The 14,738-nt window shown below is 58.8% G+C and overlaps 1 protein-coding gene across 1 annotated transcript; it reads right to left on the minus strand.

Moving 5' to 3' along the window:
• Nucleotides 1-1,067: 1,067 nt before the first annotated feature.
• TBC1D25 (TBC1 domain family member 25) lies at nucleotides 1,068-13,361 on the minus strand. The gene is made up of 6 exons (XM_037888354.2): nucleotides 12,932-13,361; nucleotides 11,656-11,765; nucleotides 10,842-10,996; nucleotides 10,588-10,712; nucleotides 9,867-10,055; nucleotides 1,068-9,413 (listed from the first exon to the last, which is right to left on the minus strand). The coding sequence occupies exons 1-6, from the start codon at nucleotides 13,007-13,009 to the stop codon at nucleotides 8,019-8,021; spliced, it is 2,052 nt and encodes a 683-aa protein (XP_037744282.1). The 5' UTR covers nucleotides 13,010-13,361; the 3' UTR covers nucleotides 1,068-8,018.
• Nucleotides 13,362-14,738: the final 1,377 nt, after the last annotated feature.

A 14,738-nucleotide genomic window follows, 5' to 3' on the forward strand; every position in this document is an offset into this window, starting at 1 on the left:
TCCCTAGGGAGGGGAGTGGGGTCTGGTGGTGGAAGCGGGGGGGGCTGGGAGCCAGGACTCCTGGGTTCTATCCCTGTGGCAGGGGCTGGGAGTCAGGACTCCTGGGTTCAATCTGCAACTCTGGGAGGGGAGTGGGGGCTGGGAACAAGACTCGTGGGTTCTCTACTGGCTCTGGGAGGGGAGTGGGCTCCAGTGGTTACAGCAGGAAGGGGTCCTTTTAATCCAGTTCCCCTTTAGGCCCCTGCCTCAGTTTACCCAAGCCTGGATTTATGTTTTCCTTTTTATAACTAGAATCACCCTATTCAATTCTTGTTAAAAAAAAATTCCTCTCCCGGGCTTAAAAACCATCACGGTCCCCCAGAAAAACACAGCAACCCAGCCGACGCTCCAGGGGAGGCATCAACCCTCAGCCCTGGCCGGGTTAGAAACTGAGCCGGAGACGGCCAGGCCAGGGCTGCCCAGGGAGGGGAAGTGGCTGGCTCACGGAGGGAAATTCAGGGGACAGCGTGGTTTAAAGAAAACCTCCAAGGCTTTGCCACCCGGCCTGGCCGGAGCACGTGACCCAAGCAGATAAACTCCCTTATTAAGCTGCTCTGGAGTCCAGGCTCCCATGGAGACACGGGATGGGGCCGGGGGTGGATCCGATGAACTGCCCCAGGGAAAGGGGCGTTAAGGCAGATAGAAGAACAGTCGTAGAGATGTAACCCAGGGATAGGTGCCGAGATGTGCCAGCCCTGCCTCAAAGTGACAGAGAACAGGGGGGATCACCGGTCAGGTCACTGCAGTACCAGGAACATGACACACACGGCCACAGTCCTGAGTGCATCCATTGCAAGGCAATGGTGATACAGACAGAACCCAGCCCAAACCCACTAGACCCGACACCCCCCCCCCGCCCCCTTCCTGGCACCAGGGAGAGAACTCAGGAGTCCTGGGACCCAGCCCCTGCTCTAAGCACTGGCCCTTGCTCCCCTCGACAGTTCACAGGGATGGTGCCAGACTGGAGCGAAGGGTTCTGGCTCTAACTGGAGTAACATGATGCTCCAGACTCTTGGAGTGGGGGCTAGAGGTGAGAGCCAGGACTCCTGGGTTCCCTCCCCAGCTAGGGGAGGGGAGTCTGGTACGTTAGAGCAGGGGAAGGAGGGGGCTGGAAGCCAGGACTCCGGGATACTTCCTGGGGCCTCCCTCCTCTCTCTTTTCCCTGCCCATGAACAAACCCGGCCACAACCATCCACTTTTTCCTCCTTTTATTTCCACTTTCATTCCTGTAGCACATTCACTCAAATGCCCGAGCGGGACCCCCTTCGCCAAGCCCGGCTTTGGGCGCGGGGGTTTAGGAACATATTAGGGTCGCCAACTGTACAGAGAATATATACAGGGGATGGAACAGCTGGGCTGCACCGGAGGCTAGAAACCCAGCCTGACCAGGGACGGGTCCCCTTGTCACTACACCAATGTCCCGGCCGCCCTCTGCCACGGCTTTAGCTCTATGTGGTTCCTTGGTCGGTTAGAGAATAAGGGTCAGGCCCAGCTGCTTAGGAGGCAGAAATAGATCGAATTACTGGCAGCCTGAAGGGGGAAGAGATCCAGGAGCTTGGCCTTTAACGGTAGCAGAATCCAACGCCTCGGGCTTTCACCCAGAGGAATCCAGAATAGCCACGGTTGGCTGGTGGGGGGAGGCGCACAATCCACTTGCCCCGTGCCAGCCACGCACAGTCCTTGCTCTCGGACGGAGCTTGCCAGCCGCATTTGGAGGCGTGGCCGTCTGGATTTCTGTCCTGGCACGCGGGTGTTGAAAGCGACGCCTTGATCCACCTAAGGCAGCGTTATTAACTGGCTGCATCCACTCCCTTGGCGGCTCCCCCAGCCTTCCTCCCAGAATCCACTGCAATTTTTAGAGAGTCCATAGCCAGGAAAAGTTGCTCAGTCAATTTCTGGGGCAAGGGCTGCTTCTCTTTTTCAAAGGGGTCACAGATCTTTGCCCCGCAGGGGCCTGAAATAAGCAAAGCCTGTGAGAAGACTCCAGCTGGTCAATTTCAGCACCACCCGTGTGAGTTTCACCTTTGTTTCAAAACCATTGTCCTGTTTAAACAGCCTGGCTGGGTAAATAAACTTAACAGCACAGAAGGTTGGCAAAACAAATAAAGCAGCACAAAATAAGGAAAGGCTGAATACCAAAAATAATATTCACAACTCAGCACCATTGGCTTCTGCTTCTCATCTACAAAGCCCTTCTCTCACAGAGATCAAACAGGCAACTGGATTTCAGCAGCAGACCTGGAGTTTGGACAGGGCCCCGCTCACAAAGCCAGGAAGCGGAAGGACTTTGATTACCTCCCAAAGATACATTAGGCCCTACGATAACAACACTGTCACAGCACAGCGGGGCCGCAAACACGGCTGGAATTTTTGGAAGCTTCACTAAAGAATTTGGGGTTGATCCAGTTCAAAAAATCAGTCAGATTGCGAAAGGGAGGGGGGCTCTGATGAGTTGGGTGGCTCACATCATCCTGCAGTTAATGACAGATGAGATTTCCAGCTGCTAATTTGAACACCCACTGCAAAATACCTGGAGATCTGATTTCCCAGCACATGGGGCGCTAGGATCTGTCTCAGAGGTTAAGTACTGAGATCCCCAAGGATTTTTAAAGAAAAAAAAAAAATCAACATTTCCTTGGATTGATTTTTAAAATGGGGATTTTTGCCCGGAAGTTTGCCAGGTCAGCAGGTGAAACTGTCTAGGCAAAGGAGTGAAATTAACCAGGACCTGTTGGCCCAAAGAGAAATACCACTTCATGGAAACTGGATCAATTCAAAATTCCTTCAGGTTTAACGATCTCAAGTGTCAGCAACCTAACCGAGGGGAGTAGAAAAACAGATCGGGCCCGATTCCCTCTGGCCGTCTCTGAGCCGACAGTCAGAACACAAACAGTCCTAATTCTATTGACTTTGGTGGAGCAAAGACTTTACAGCAGCTGTGTTTCCTACTAAGCACAGGGTGTTTTCAAACCAAACCAACCTCCCTCTCTCTAAGATGAATTTGGCCCAGTTTCCAAAGGAGATGTACCAGGTTTTAGGCAAGGTGAATCCAATGTGTGAGAAGAAACAAGATCTGGGGGAAACGTTGGCATCTGGAGACCCACAAACAAACAGGAGATCTCAGCCTGGGTTTGGAAAATGTCTCAGGACGATGCCTAAATAGGATAAAACTATCCCAGGTGCCAGAGAATATAAAGCCATCACCAGTTACAACCCAATGGATTTGGGGGAGACAGGAGTGGGTGTTAGGGTGTCTTTCAGTCACTTGGTAAAAACTATTCCCCGTCGCTCCCAAGAAACCAACAGCCTTGGCAGTCTCCCAGCTGAAACTGCCAGAAATGGCTTCGTAGCTTTCACCCGAGCCCAGTTGATCCAGATTGAAAGGCAGCCCCAGGGATGTAAAAGAACCAGCTTTCAGGCAAAGCGCAGCTTGATCCGGATTCGAAAATTCCCACCTGCAGTCCTTAATGTCATTTAAATCCAGGGAAACATATGATGGAAGATTCCAAGTGGAATGGAACGGCACGCCGAGCCTGCCCCTGGAGCCTCGGCCGTTGGCGGAGACTCAAAGACAACTAACTTCCTTTGAGCATATAGGAGATTTAAAGACTTTTTTTTTTTTTTGATGCATCAAAGGCAAAGTTTAAAGAGCTGCAATTTCTCCAGAGAGCTGAGCAGGTCGGGTGTTGATCTCTGGGGAAAATCTAGCTCTTATTTAGACTTGGAGACCTTTAGACATGCTGGTTCTGATTTTGGTATTGAGCTTAGCACCTGAATACCTTCCAGGGCCTGGGCCCGAGATGGTAGCAACCTGCCCCTCCTGACCTCTTCGGCAAAAATCTTCCTCCAAGAGCAAGCACCCCCTCTTGGTGTTGCTGCTAAGATTAATCCCCTTTGATTAGAGGCAAATCAGAATCGGCTCAGTTTCCAATCAAGCCCAAAGCAGTTACCCCAGCGTCAGTCACAGTAATCATTCTTTGCAGTTTCACAACCCCAATTTCCTGTTTACAAAAGAACACCCCAAATCTAGCCTCTCATCCGGCAAATAGATGCTGGATCTGCAAGCCCAGCCTAGAGCGATTTGAGCCCCGAGGGGTAGGGTGGAACTACTTGCAAGCCGAACTGTATTTCAGTCTGAGGCTGAAACTGACTACATGCAAAAATGCAATGGACTAGACACAAGAATAGGCCCCGGATCCTCAGCTGGTGGAAATCAGCGTCAGGTTGTTGACTTCCTCACTTGGAGATCTGGTCTTTGAACACTTTCTAACTCACAGAGGAAAACATTGTTCCTCCCTGCACCCTTTCAGATTAGCAGGTTAATGGGCAAGTCAGATAGTAACTTTGGATCCCCTGCTGGGGGTTTGCATCATTTAAATCCAGAGCAAGGAGAGGGTGGGGAAAGACAAAATGGAAGGTGATGAGCGATCCTGCCAAGCCTTGCTCACTCTTGCCGGGAACGGCTGGGAACAGATGCCGAGGGCTCGGTTTCTGGCCAGGTTTGGAAAAGACACTCCCTATTTCTTGTCTGCGATCAGAAGATCCTAATCTTGGCAATAGGGATGGAGGCGTTTTAAGGACGCGAGTGTCCATGAGATTCAAATTTGACCCTCCTCCGGTGGTGAAGTCCAGAACCCCCTGGCCGTTCAAAGGAAGCGGCACAAATAACCGGAGTTGCTGGAGACACACCGGCGGCTTGTTTCCTCAGGCTGGGAGCTCTGGAGGAAGCATCCCGCTGGGGCGGTTCTGATCTAGCCCCAAAAGTAGCAGGGCAGGGCTTTGTGTGTGTTTGTTCGGGGCTAAGCCATTGTGGGGCTGCCCCGGGGGGGTGCAGGAAGGGTGGATGAGTGATCGCTACCACCCCCGATGGGCTATCAAGGAGCATGCCACCCACTGGGGTCAGCCCATCGCACTCTCCTGCAATGGGCTGCAGGCGCTGCATCCATTCTGCTGGACACCGGAGTCAGGCACCTTCCCTGCGTCGGGAAGACGCTGGGGCCAACAACAGATGGGGGGGCAAAGGCCCCTGGATCTGAGGAGCGACCCCCTGGGCAGAGCCTTACTGCGCCTAGCAGCCCTATAGCCTCTAACCCCTGCCCCTCGCTCCCGCTGGAAGATCTGGAACCTGATTTTAAGATTTGGCCGATGTGCGATCCAGGTTAGAGCCCAGCTGGCTCCCTTCCCTGTCAGTGCGTCCGGCTCCCTGCCAGGATGAGGGAAGGGCCCACAGAGCAAGGAAGAATGTGGTGTTTTAAAGCCATTGCTTTTTGGAGGTAACCAAAGGCGAGAAGATACCAACATGGGTCAAATTTTAAAATCTCGTCGAGTGCAATAAAGGGCGAGCGCCAGGGATTCAAGCCATCCAACCTTGATCTCAAGGAGACAAGTGGCCCAGAAACAAATGGCCATTAGCAGGGGCCACTCAAGTCTCGATCCACAGAGCTCTGGGGCCAGTCGGACCTAATGGGACGCTGGCGAGCCCAGGGCCACAAGACTGCTCCTGTGGCTAGTCAGTTACAGCTGGGCCAGCCCAGGGGTGTGACACTGACTAGGGCAGGACCTCTAGAATTCACTAGCTGTGGGTTGTAATTGACATGGACGTTAACCTGGTGGGAAGAGCCAGTCCCCCCTGTCTGTGCCCCCCCGGCTGACAGCCCCCTGTGCATCAGCCTACTCCATCAGCCCAGATAAGCATCATTTGCTGCCACAGATGATCAGTTACAACCCGAGTCCTAATCAATCTCCCTCCCCAGGCATGGCAAGTTTGGGGGAGGGGGGGAAGGTTCGGAGGAGCTCTGGGTGGGGGACAGGGGCCCCACTAGTGCAGGTTCTGGGCAGGCCAATCTCCGTCCACACCCAAGATCGGGACCTTCCGCATGCCGGACACACCCCCACAGAGATTCCTGCCAATCCGGCCTCTGCCTGTCGGTCCCTCCAGCAACAGAGCTATGTACCAACTCTCTGGCGATCCCACAGATCACCAGGAAGATCCCCCCGAACTGACACCACGGGGATGTCCGGTTCCTCTCCCCATCCCTGCCTAGATCCTGGGATATCTCACAACCCAGAGCCTTCCTGGGGTAAGGAACTCAGATCTGCAAAGCCCAGCGGTATGTTGAGATATCAGTGACCCCTAGTGGCCAGGCTGCTTCCCTACAGGGACTGGAGCAGGCACGTGTTTCCCCTTTCAAAGCTTTGATGTCTATTTTTCCAGTAGGACCTACAGTAAATCCCCTTCTCTGCCACAGCACAGCCAGCTCTCTGCTTCGTCTGCCTTAGAGACTCTAACCCCCACGTGGCTGCATTAAGGGATTCATATCAGAATTCGTACAAAGAGCCCGGATCTGGGACAATAGGGAGGGACAGGTATCTGGAGGGGGAAAATATCCGTAGCTGTCTTGAGCCAGGCAATCCAACACAGACGCTGATGTAGGGGGTGGGTCTCTGAACGAAGATAAGGCCAAAGCAGAAGGATGCCACTGAACCAAAAAGGCATCAGGGGCTGGATCCCAGCTGATCACCCTGCTCTCCTCCGGGCGAAGGGAAAAGAGGATTGTTCGGAAGACGCCTTCGTCAGCAGGAGAAATTCCCTGATCCGCTTCCGAGCCCGTGTCATAGAAATGAGGAAGACTCCGATCTCGGCAGCGTCCAGAGAAGCTCCAGACTGATGTCGGCCCAGCTGAGATCAGAACCTGCTTCTGGACAGTCCATCAGCAGATCTCGTGTCCTGCTGAGGACTGTCAAGAGACGTGGCTTCTGCGCACGGCAGAGCCAACCCGCCGCAGGGACGCTAACGCATAGCAATCAACAGAAATGGTTTAGTTTGCGGACCCTCCACCCTGCCCCTCTCCCCACCGATACGGATCCTGCCCCAGAAGCCAATCCCCATGCGGGCAGGTCTTGCCTCTATCCTGTCAACAGCTGCTCTCTCGTTAAAACCAGGAACTGAAAGGCTCGGCTGATCCAAGATCTCTGGTTAGTTTTACATCCAAGCAAATCTGGGGAGCCACTGGGATCCGTTTGCCCAGGGAAACGGCTAATGAATGAAAATGGCAAGCCAGCAGAGATCACATGTTGTTTGAGCTACTAGGATGCCAGATTCTTGTCCCTTTGCATCATGGGAGCGGACGTCTGGTCTTCCTCCAAAGCATGAAATAAATTCCACTGGATCTCTTCATTGGAGGAGGAAATATACAACGACTGGGCAACTGGTTCTGGGTCAGTGAAAAGAGGATCCAAAGCAGAACAGAAAAGAGCATATAAACATCCCAGCGGTCAAGAGTCTTCGCGCTCGACGTAGTATCTGAGTATCTGGGGAGGGGAAGTGGGAGTGCTCCCCAGCTTTGGGCAGCGACGCCGTCAGAGGCTGCGGCCACAGCGGGGAAGGAAACCCAAACCCGGATCCACTAATGCACATAAAAGAAAAAGGCACAGGAGTCCGAGTGGCCGATCCTGGTTGGGTCTCTGAAGGATCTTCCAAGGGGATGGATCCTCCAAAAAGATCACCAGAGTCAAAAGGGGATGGTTGGAGGGGATCCCACTGGGAAGGCCAGATCCTGGTAGGTCCATGAAGGATCTTCCAAGGAGATCATTAAATCTGGGGAGGGAAGGGGGGGTTTGTAGGGGATCTAACAGGGAGGGAGATATTCTTTTGGTCTCTGATAGATCTTCCAAGGAGATAATTGAAATTAGAGAGGATGCCAGTGGAAAGGGCAGATCCTGGTTGGTGCATGAAGAATGTTCCAGGGAGATCACTAGATCTGCAGGGGGATGGATGGAAGGGATCTCACAGCAGGGAGAGATCCTGGTTGGTCCATGAAGGCTCTTCCAAGGAGATCATTAGATCCAGGGGGAAACAGAGAGGATCCAGAGCAAGGAGTCCCTCCTGGTTGACCTGTGACGGGTCTCAAGGAGGCCACTGGAGCAGAGAGTGGCGGGACAGTTGTGGGGGGATCCGATCCCCGGGGGAGGGGTGGGTGTCACGAGACGGCTGGGGACTCTGCAGCCGCCTCGTCCCCCTCCTCGGAGTCCCAGACCTCGGACTGCAGGTAGTCAGCGAAGAGGGCTTTGGCCCGGTGAAGCACCTTGGCCAGATTGTGCCGGCGCACCAGGCGGTCGAAGTGCATGGCCAGCTCATTGTAGTCCATGTTGTTCTTCATGATGTGGTCCCGGTGCTCCAGCAGGATGGCCAGGCAGAGGAAGAGCATGAAGGGGTTGCCTTTGCCGAACTCCTGCGGTGGAGGCAAGCTCACCGCGGCAGGGGATGGGGCGACGGGGAGGGGGCTGCTGGGAGGGGAGGATGGCGTGTCACCTGACAAATCTCCCTTCTCCTCCGGCAGGCTCTCGTTCTTCTCACTGCCGGGGAGGAGTGAGGGGGAGGAGGTGGAGTCTTGGGAGGGTGTGGGTGGGGTCAGGGGCCGGAGGGATGGGGCGGAGAAAGACTTGGTCATGGCTGGTAGTTGGAGCAAAGGGTCCTGCTCACTGCAGAAGTCCTCTTCTTCCCCCATCGAGCGCTGGGATCTAAGTGAAGGCTCTTCCTCGGAGCTGTCCTCAAGAGCGCTGTAGTACTTGAATTCTCCAAAGCTGGATTGCTTCAATAAGGTCTTCTGCTCCAGACAAGGCAGGGCTCCAGGCTCCTCCAAGCAAGGCTGGTCCCCAGTCGCTTCGAAGCTACAGGTGGGCCGCAGCATGTGGCGTTGGCGGACAGGCTGGCCGCTCTCGCTAAGCCTGGCCGGCGGCCCCACTAGCTCCACCTCCTTCTCCGGAGGGTCTGGCGGCAAGGAGCTCCAGGTTATCTCCAGCATCCGCAAGGCATCCTCAAAGGCAAACTCCCGTTTCAGCTCCAGCAGCAGCCAGCGGTAGCAGAAGAAGAAGTCGTCAGCGCCCCGGGAGAGGAGGTAGGCGTAGAACTCGGGATCCGAGTACTGGAGGAGGAGCTTGAGGTGGGAGAACTTGAGGGACATCACCTCGCCGTCCACCTGGAAGTTGCCTTCCAGGCGTTTCATGATGCCGCAGAAGCAGATGAAGGCGTGGGCCTCGTTGTCCATGACGGCCAGGATGGGTGAGGCGATGTCACTCATGCCCTGGCAGTAGGAGATCTGCGGGTGGGTGACGGCGTAGGTGGTCAGCAGGTCGTGAAGGGCGGTCAGGTGCGGGTTGTCCTCCGAGCCGGCGTAGTAGGGGTGGGTGCGGTCTGTGCGGAGAACGTCCTTGAGGACGTTGCTGCGGATGAAGTCCAGGTCTTCGGGGCTGGCCCGCTCCGCCCACTGGCCCTTCAGCTGGTCGTACTCCCGCGTCTTGTGCTTCATGTAATTCATGCGCTCCTGGCCTGTCAGCCCGTCCGGGTAGACATTCAGCAGGTAGCGCCACACCACCTGGCGGGGCAGAGAGAGGAGCTTCAATGTCCGGCGTCTTCCCACGTCCCACCATCGTCCCACCTCGCTGCCTCTCCCACCATCCCACCGCGACTTGGGGGGCAGAGAAGGGCGTCAGCGCTGGGCATCGTCCCACATACCCAATAGCCTCTCAGCCTGCCATGCATGCTACATGCCCGTTTCCCCACACACCCCGACATCTCTCCACCATGGCTAAGCACCCCCTGACATCCTATCTCCCAGAGCCAGAGAGAGAACCTGGGAGTCCTGGCTCCCGGCCCCCCCCGCTCTAACCACTAGACCCCACCCCACTCCCCTCCCAGAGCCAGGGAGAGAACCCAGGAGTCCTGGCACCCAGCTCCCCTGCTCTAACTACTAGCCCCCACTCCCCTCCCAGAGTCGGGGAGGGAACTCAGGAGTCCTGGCTCCCAGCCCCTCTCCCCAGAGACTCACTTTCCGCAGCGAGGGCTCCACGCCGCCGTGGTAGATGCGCAGCCGCAGCTCCTCCGGCCGACTCAGCTGCCCCTCGTGGTTCAGGTAGGTGTGGAACTCGGAGTCGCTCAGCGGCGGTTTGAATGGCTTCACGTCCTCCCCGTAGGACCAGCTAAGAGCCTGCTGGACCTTCGACAGCGTCCGGCCCACCTAGGCAGAGAGACGGTGTCACTGACTGAGGCCAGCTCAGAGCAAGGCATGGCGGACGCTGGATCCTCCCCACTGTATGGGGGGAAACTGAGGCATGGGAGCAGGCAGGGGAGGTCAAAGCAGTAGGAGACTTCATTCGGCCATGATGATCCTAGCACTGGGACAACACAGCTGTGACCAGCTATCAGAAAGAGCATGCAGGAGAGCGGGAGTCAGGACTCCTGGGTTGCACCTCTGGCTCTGGGAGAGGAGTGGGGTCTAGTGGGTTAGAGCGGGGGGCTGAGAGCCAGAACTCCTGGGTTGTACCTCTGGCAATTGGAGGGGAGTGGGGTCTAGTGGGTTAGAGCAGGAGAGCGGGAGGCAGGACTCCTGGGTTCTACCTCTGGCTCTGGGAGGGGAGTGGGGTCTGCTGGGTTAGAGCTGGGTGGATGGGAACCAGGACTCCTGGGTTCTCTTCTGAACCCTGTTCCACCCATATAGCTTAGCGTGCTTCCTAGCTGAAGCACCCCCGCCCCCCCCGCTCTGGACCCACCTGGGAGATGATGGACTGGGTGAAAGGCAGGGCAGCCGCCGCCAGGGACCGCTTCTCCACCAGCAACAGATCAGTGCTGATGACGTCTTTGGGGCTGATGATGTCCCAGTCCTCCAGCAGGGGGCCTGAGAGAGCAGCACACGACAGTTAGCAGGTTCTGTTCCCGGCTCCGGGAGGAAGTGGGGTCTGGCAGTTAAAGCACAGGGGCTGGCAGCCAGGACTCCTGGGTCCCTAGCCCTGCCTCAGTGACTCACTGTCTTCCGAAGGCTTGATGTCTACAAGGAGCTGCAGGTAGGGCTTGGAGGCGCTGGTGAAGGCCGTGGCCAGGTCCCAGTCCGACAGCAGCGACAGGTACGTCTCCTGGCCCTGCTTCTCCTGGCCCAGGTAGCTGATCCCGAAGTTCTTCTTCCTGAGTGAGGGGGAGGTGATCGCCTCCAGCGCACACAGGACAACAGCACCCATCCACAGTGTTCCCCCTCCCAGCACCTCTCGGGGTCCCCCGTTTGTACGGAACCTCCCACTGCTCCCTTGGGGTCTCCCTTTGGCCGGAAGGACGCACACCCCTTTGAGGGCCACCATCGGCTGTGCAGAACCTCTCCTGCCTCTTTAGGGTTTGCTGTCAGCCACATGGATGCCTCCCGTTGGGGTCCTTCATCAGCCAAACAGAACCCCCCACTACTCTCTAGGGGTCCTTCACCAGCCGTTCCAGCCCCCCTGCCTTCCCTCCAGTCTCAGGGTCCCCCATTAGCTCTTCAGGCCAAATGAGCTCATCTGTCCCGCAGATCCCCTCTTTGCCCTCTGGCTCCCAACAGCCTCAAATTCTTCACTAGCTCCTTCCTCACGTCAGGATCTAACTCCCAGGCAACCCCAAAAATAGCAGCACTGGGGAGAGAACCCAGGAGTCCAGGCTCCCCGTCCCCCCGCTGTAACCACTAGACCCCTCTCGCCTCCCAGAGCCGGAGAGAGAACCCAGGAGTCCTGGCTCACAGCTCCCCCCTGCTCTAACCACTAGACCCCACTCCCCTCCCACGCTGGGCACAGGTCCCCGGTGGCTGGGGCAGGACTCACCCGTTGAGGTCGAAGGCGCGGATGAGGATGTGCTGTAGGACATCCAGGGAGGTGATCTGGGGATCGACGGCAAAGGTGCGGAACTCGGGCTGCAGGAACCCCTCGCGCTTCTGAGGAGACAGGCCTGGAGTGAGCGCCCTCTGGGGGGACAGGCCCTGTGCCCCATTCCCCACCCCCTGAGCCAGCCAGTCCCCCATCCTGGCGCCAGAGCGGGAGCCGGTGCCCCCTAGAGGGGAAAGGCCCCAACAGCCCTGCGCTGCACAGATCCCCCCGTGTTTCTGACGGAGATCTCCGCGGACACAGGGGAAGGGCAGTTTCGCCGCGTTCTTTCACACGAAATCCTCTCTCCTTCCGGGCAGTGGGAGGTCTGAGATCTTCTGCGTTTCTTCCCCCCTCCTTAGCACCTGCCTCGCGCCAGATCGCCTGGCCTCCACGCAGCCACCCAGGGGAAAAGCCGGGGGATGGGACGCAGGCGTCTGATCATGCAGGAGGGGAAAGGGACGCTGGGTCACGTCCCCCATTCGGTTCTGGCTCTGACACAGTCAGTGACAGCAAGGAGGGTTCGTCTGGGGCAGTAAGGGGGGAGCACAGAGGGCACAAGGAGAAGCAGGACTCCTGGATTCTCTCCCCGGCTCTGGGTGGGGAGTGGGGGCTGGTGGGTTACAGCGGGGGGGTTGGGAGCCAGGACTCCTGGGTTCTCTCCCCGGCTCTGGGTGGAAAGTGGGAGCTGGTGTTAGAGCGGGGGGGCTGGGAGCCAGGACGCCTGGGTTCTCTCCCCAGCTCTGGGAGGGGAATGGGGGCTGGTGGGTTACAGCAGGGGGGTTGGGAGTCAGGACTCCTGGGTTCTCTCCCCGGCTCTGGGAGGGGAATGGGGGCTGGTGGGTTACAGCGGGGGGGCCGGGAGCCAGGACGCCTGGGTTCTCTCCCCAGCTCTGGGAGGGGAGTGGGATCCAGGCAGGGGCGGCCAGTCACCGAATCGGGTCGCCCGGGGCAAGGGCCCAAACTCTCCGGGGGGGGGTTGGGCAGGGGAGACTCCGCTCTGGCTCCCGCCTCGCTCCCGACCCCCCCTTCTCTCGCCAGCCCCCGCCCTGGGCTCCCCCGATGCCCCCCTCGCACGATCTGCCCCCACCACACGCTCTGAAGGGGGGGGTCCCATTCCCTGGGCCCCACTGATCTGTGGGGGTGCCCCTCCCCCCGCCTGCCCCCATAGGGGGAGGGACCTAGAGCTCCCCCACCCCGTGACCCCTGACCCCGCCGTGACCCCCTGACCTCTCACCTTGACCCGGACCCGCACCACCTCCCGCTCCTCCTCCTCCTCCCGGGCCCCGCCCCCCGCCGCCGCCGCCGCCGCCATCCCGGCCCCCGGCCGGCTCCGCGGGGGGCGGGGGAGGCGGAAGGGGGCAGGAGCCTCGCGCCGGACGGGACCGTAACGGCCCCGCCCCTGGAGGGGGGAGGGGGGCGGGGGAAGCCTCGCGCCGCGACGGGTAGAAGCCGGCTCGCGCCGGGCTGGCGGTTGAGGTCAGGTGGGGAGGGGGGGGGAGCCCCACGTGACCCCGCCGCTACTTCCGCTTCCGGCTGGGAGGTCTCGGCTCAGGCGCTGACATCATCGCCCCCCTAAAGGGCCGGGGGAGGGGGGAGAGAGACGGGAGCGGCCGGGCCCCTCCCCGCCGCGGGACGGGGACGCTCATCCGGGGTCAACCGGAAATGACCGCCCAACCATGGGGAAACAACATCCGGGTCAATCGGAAATAACGCGTAACCAAGGCAATAACTGCCTGGACAGCCCAGCCAACCGGAAATAGCTCCCCAACCGGTGAAAACACCCGGGTCAACCGGAAATGGCCTCATTTACCGGGGAATTAACATCCGGGTCACCGGAAATTACCTCATCCACCGGGGGAATAACATCCGTGTCAACCGGAAATAGCCGCCCAACTGATGAAAACAACAACATCCGCCCGCAGCTCCAGGGACCCGGATGTTTCCTTCCCCCCCAGCGGGCGCTGGCCGAGATTCATCCCTCCCGAGCCCGGAGGGTCCCGCCGCAAACCTCTGGTCCGAGCTCCCCGGGCGCGGCCCCGAAACGAGGCAGCCGGAGCAGGAGCAGCGGGCTCGGCGGGGACAGGCGGTTCTGGGACCGCGGGGCCGCCTCCGCCCGCTCCTGTTCCCCAGCACCTTTCTGGCCTGCCCCTGCCTCAGTTTCCCTCTGTGCCTTGCGTTGCTCCCCGCGGGGGGGGGGGTGTCACGTGACCTAACTTCAGCGCTGGCTGAAACTGACCCGTGTCAACCCAGGAGCCCCCCGAGAGCAGGGAGCCCGGGCGGGGGGCAGGAGCCGGGCCATGGGCCGAGCGGGGGCCGGCTTGGGCGAGACACAGAGATCCGGGACGGCGGGAGAGACAGGGCCAGACATGGAGCCCGGGGTGGCTGCCCGCCGGGAGGGCTGGCGGGCGCCGTACGCCCTGTTTCGCTGTGCTGACCCCAGGACCCCCCGCGCCCGGGGACTGACCAACCCTGCCCTGGGTCCCTGCAAATCCTGGCCGAGGCCCCGGCTCCGTGCACGGCTGGCTCAGGGGGACTCCCAGGATGAAGCAGGAGGCCAGAGGCTCAGTCGCTCACAGGTGTTAGAGGCCCCGGCCGGCCGAGTGTAACCCTGGGGGTGGGGGGCTGGCCCGCTGATGGGGCTCCTCCAAGGGGCTGTTTCAAAGCTGGGGCGTAGAGCCGGTGTGGGGAATCCATGCCACAGCGCCCACCGGCTCCTTCCCAGAGCAACAGCTGCCACCTGGGGTTCCCTGCGCCACGTGTTAAAGCTCTGACCCTTGCCCCCTTCCCTGCGTTCCTTCGCTGTCCCCCAGAATCAGGTGTTTTACGGGCTCCATGGCCCGGGGCTTTCCTGCAGGGCAGGCGGGATCCCACCACGCCCAACCCAGTGAACATTGCATTGGAAATGGGGCCTTTCCCCTCTAGGGGGCGCCAGCTCCCTTCTGGTCCCAGGCAGGGGGACTGGCTGGCTCAGGGGGGCAGGGAATGGAGCACAGGTAACAGCCGTGTTAGTCTGTATTCACAAAAAGAAAAGGAGGACTTGT

Source organism: Chelonia mydas, chromosome 23 (assembly GCF_015237465.2).
Source record: "Chelonia mydas isolate rCheMyd1 chromosome 23, rCheMyd1.pri.v2, whole genome shotgun sequence".
Lineage (NCBI taxonomy): Eukaryota > Metazoa > Chordata > Testudines > Cheloniidae > Chelonia > Chelonia mydas.

Excerpts from the sequence above, each read along its gene's own strand:
- TBC1D25 (XM_037888354.2), bottom strand. The coding sequence starts at position 13,009 with ATGGCGGCGGCGGCGGCGGCGGGGGGCGGGGCCCGGGAGGAGGAGGAG. Across the intron at positions 11,766-12,931 it reads TGGTGCGGGTCCGGGTCAAG|AAGCGCGAGGGGTTCCTGCA; the intron begins GTGAGAGGTCAG and ends CTGTCTCCTCAG. Across the intron at positions 10,713-10,841 it reads CATCAAGCCTTCGGAAGACA|GCCCCCTGCTGGAGGACTGG; the intron begins GTGAGTCACTGA and ends CTGCTCTCTCAG.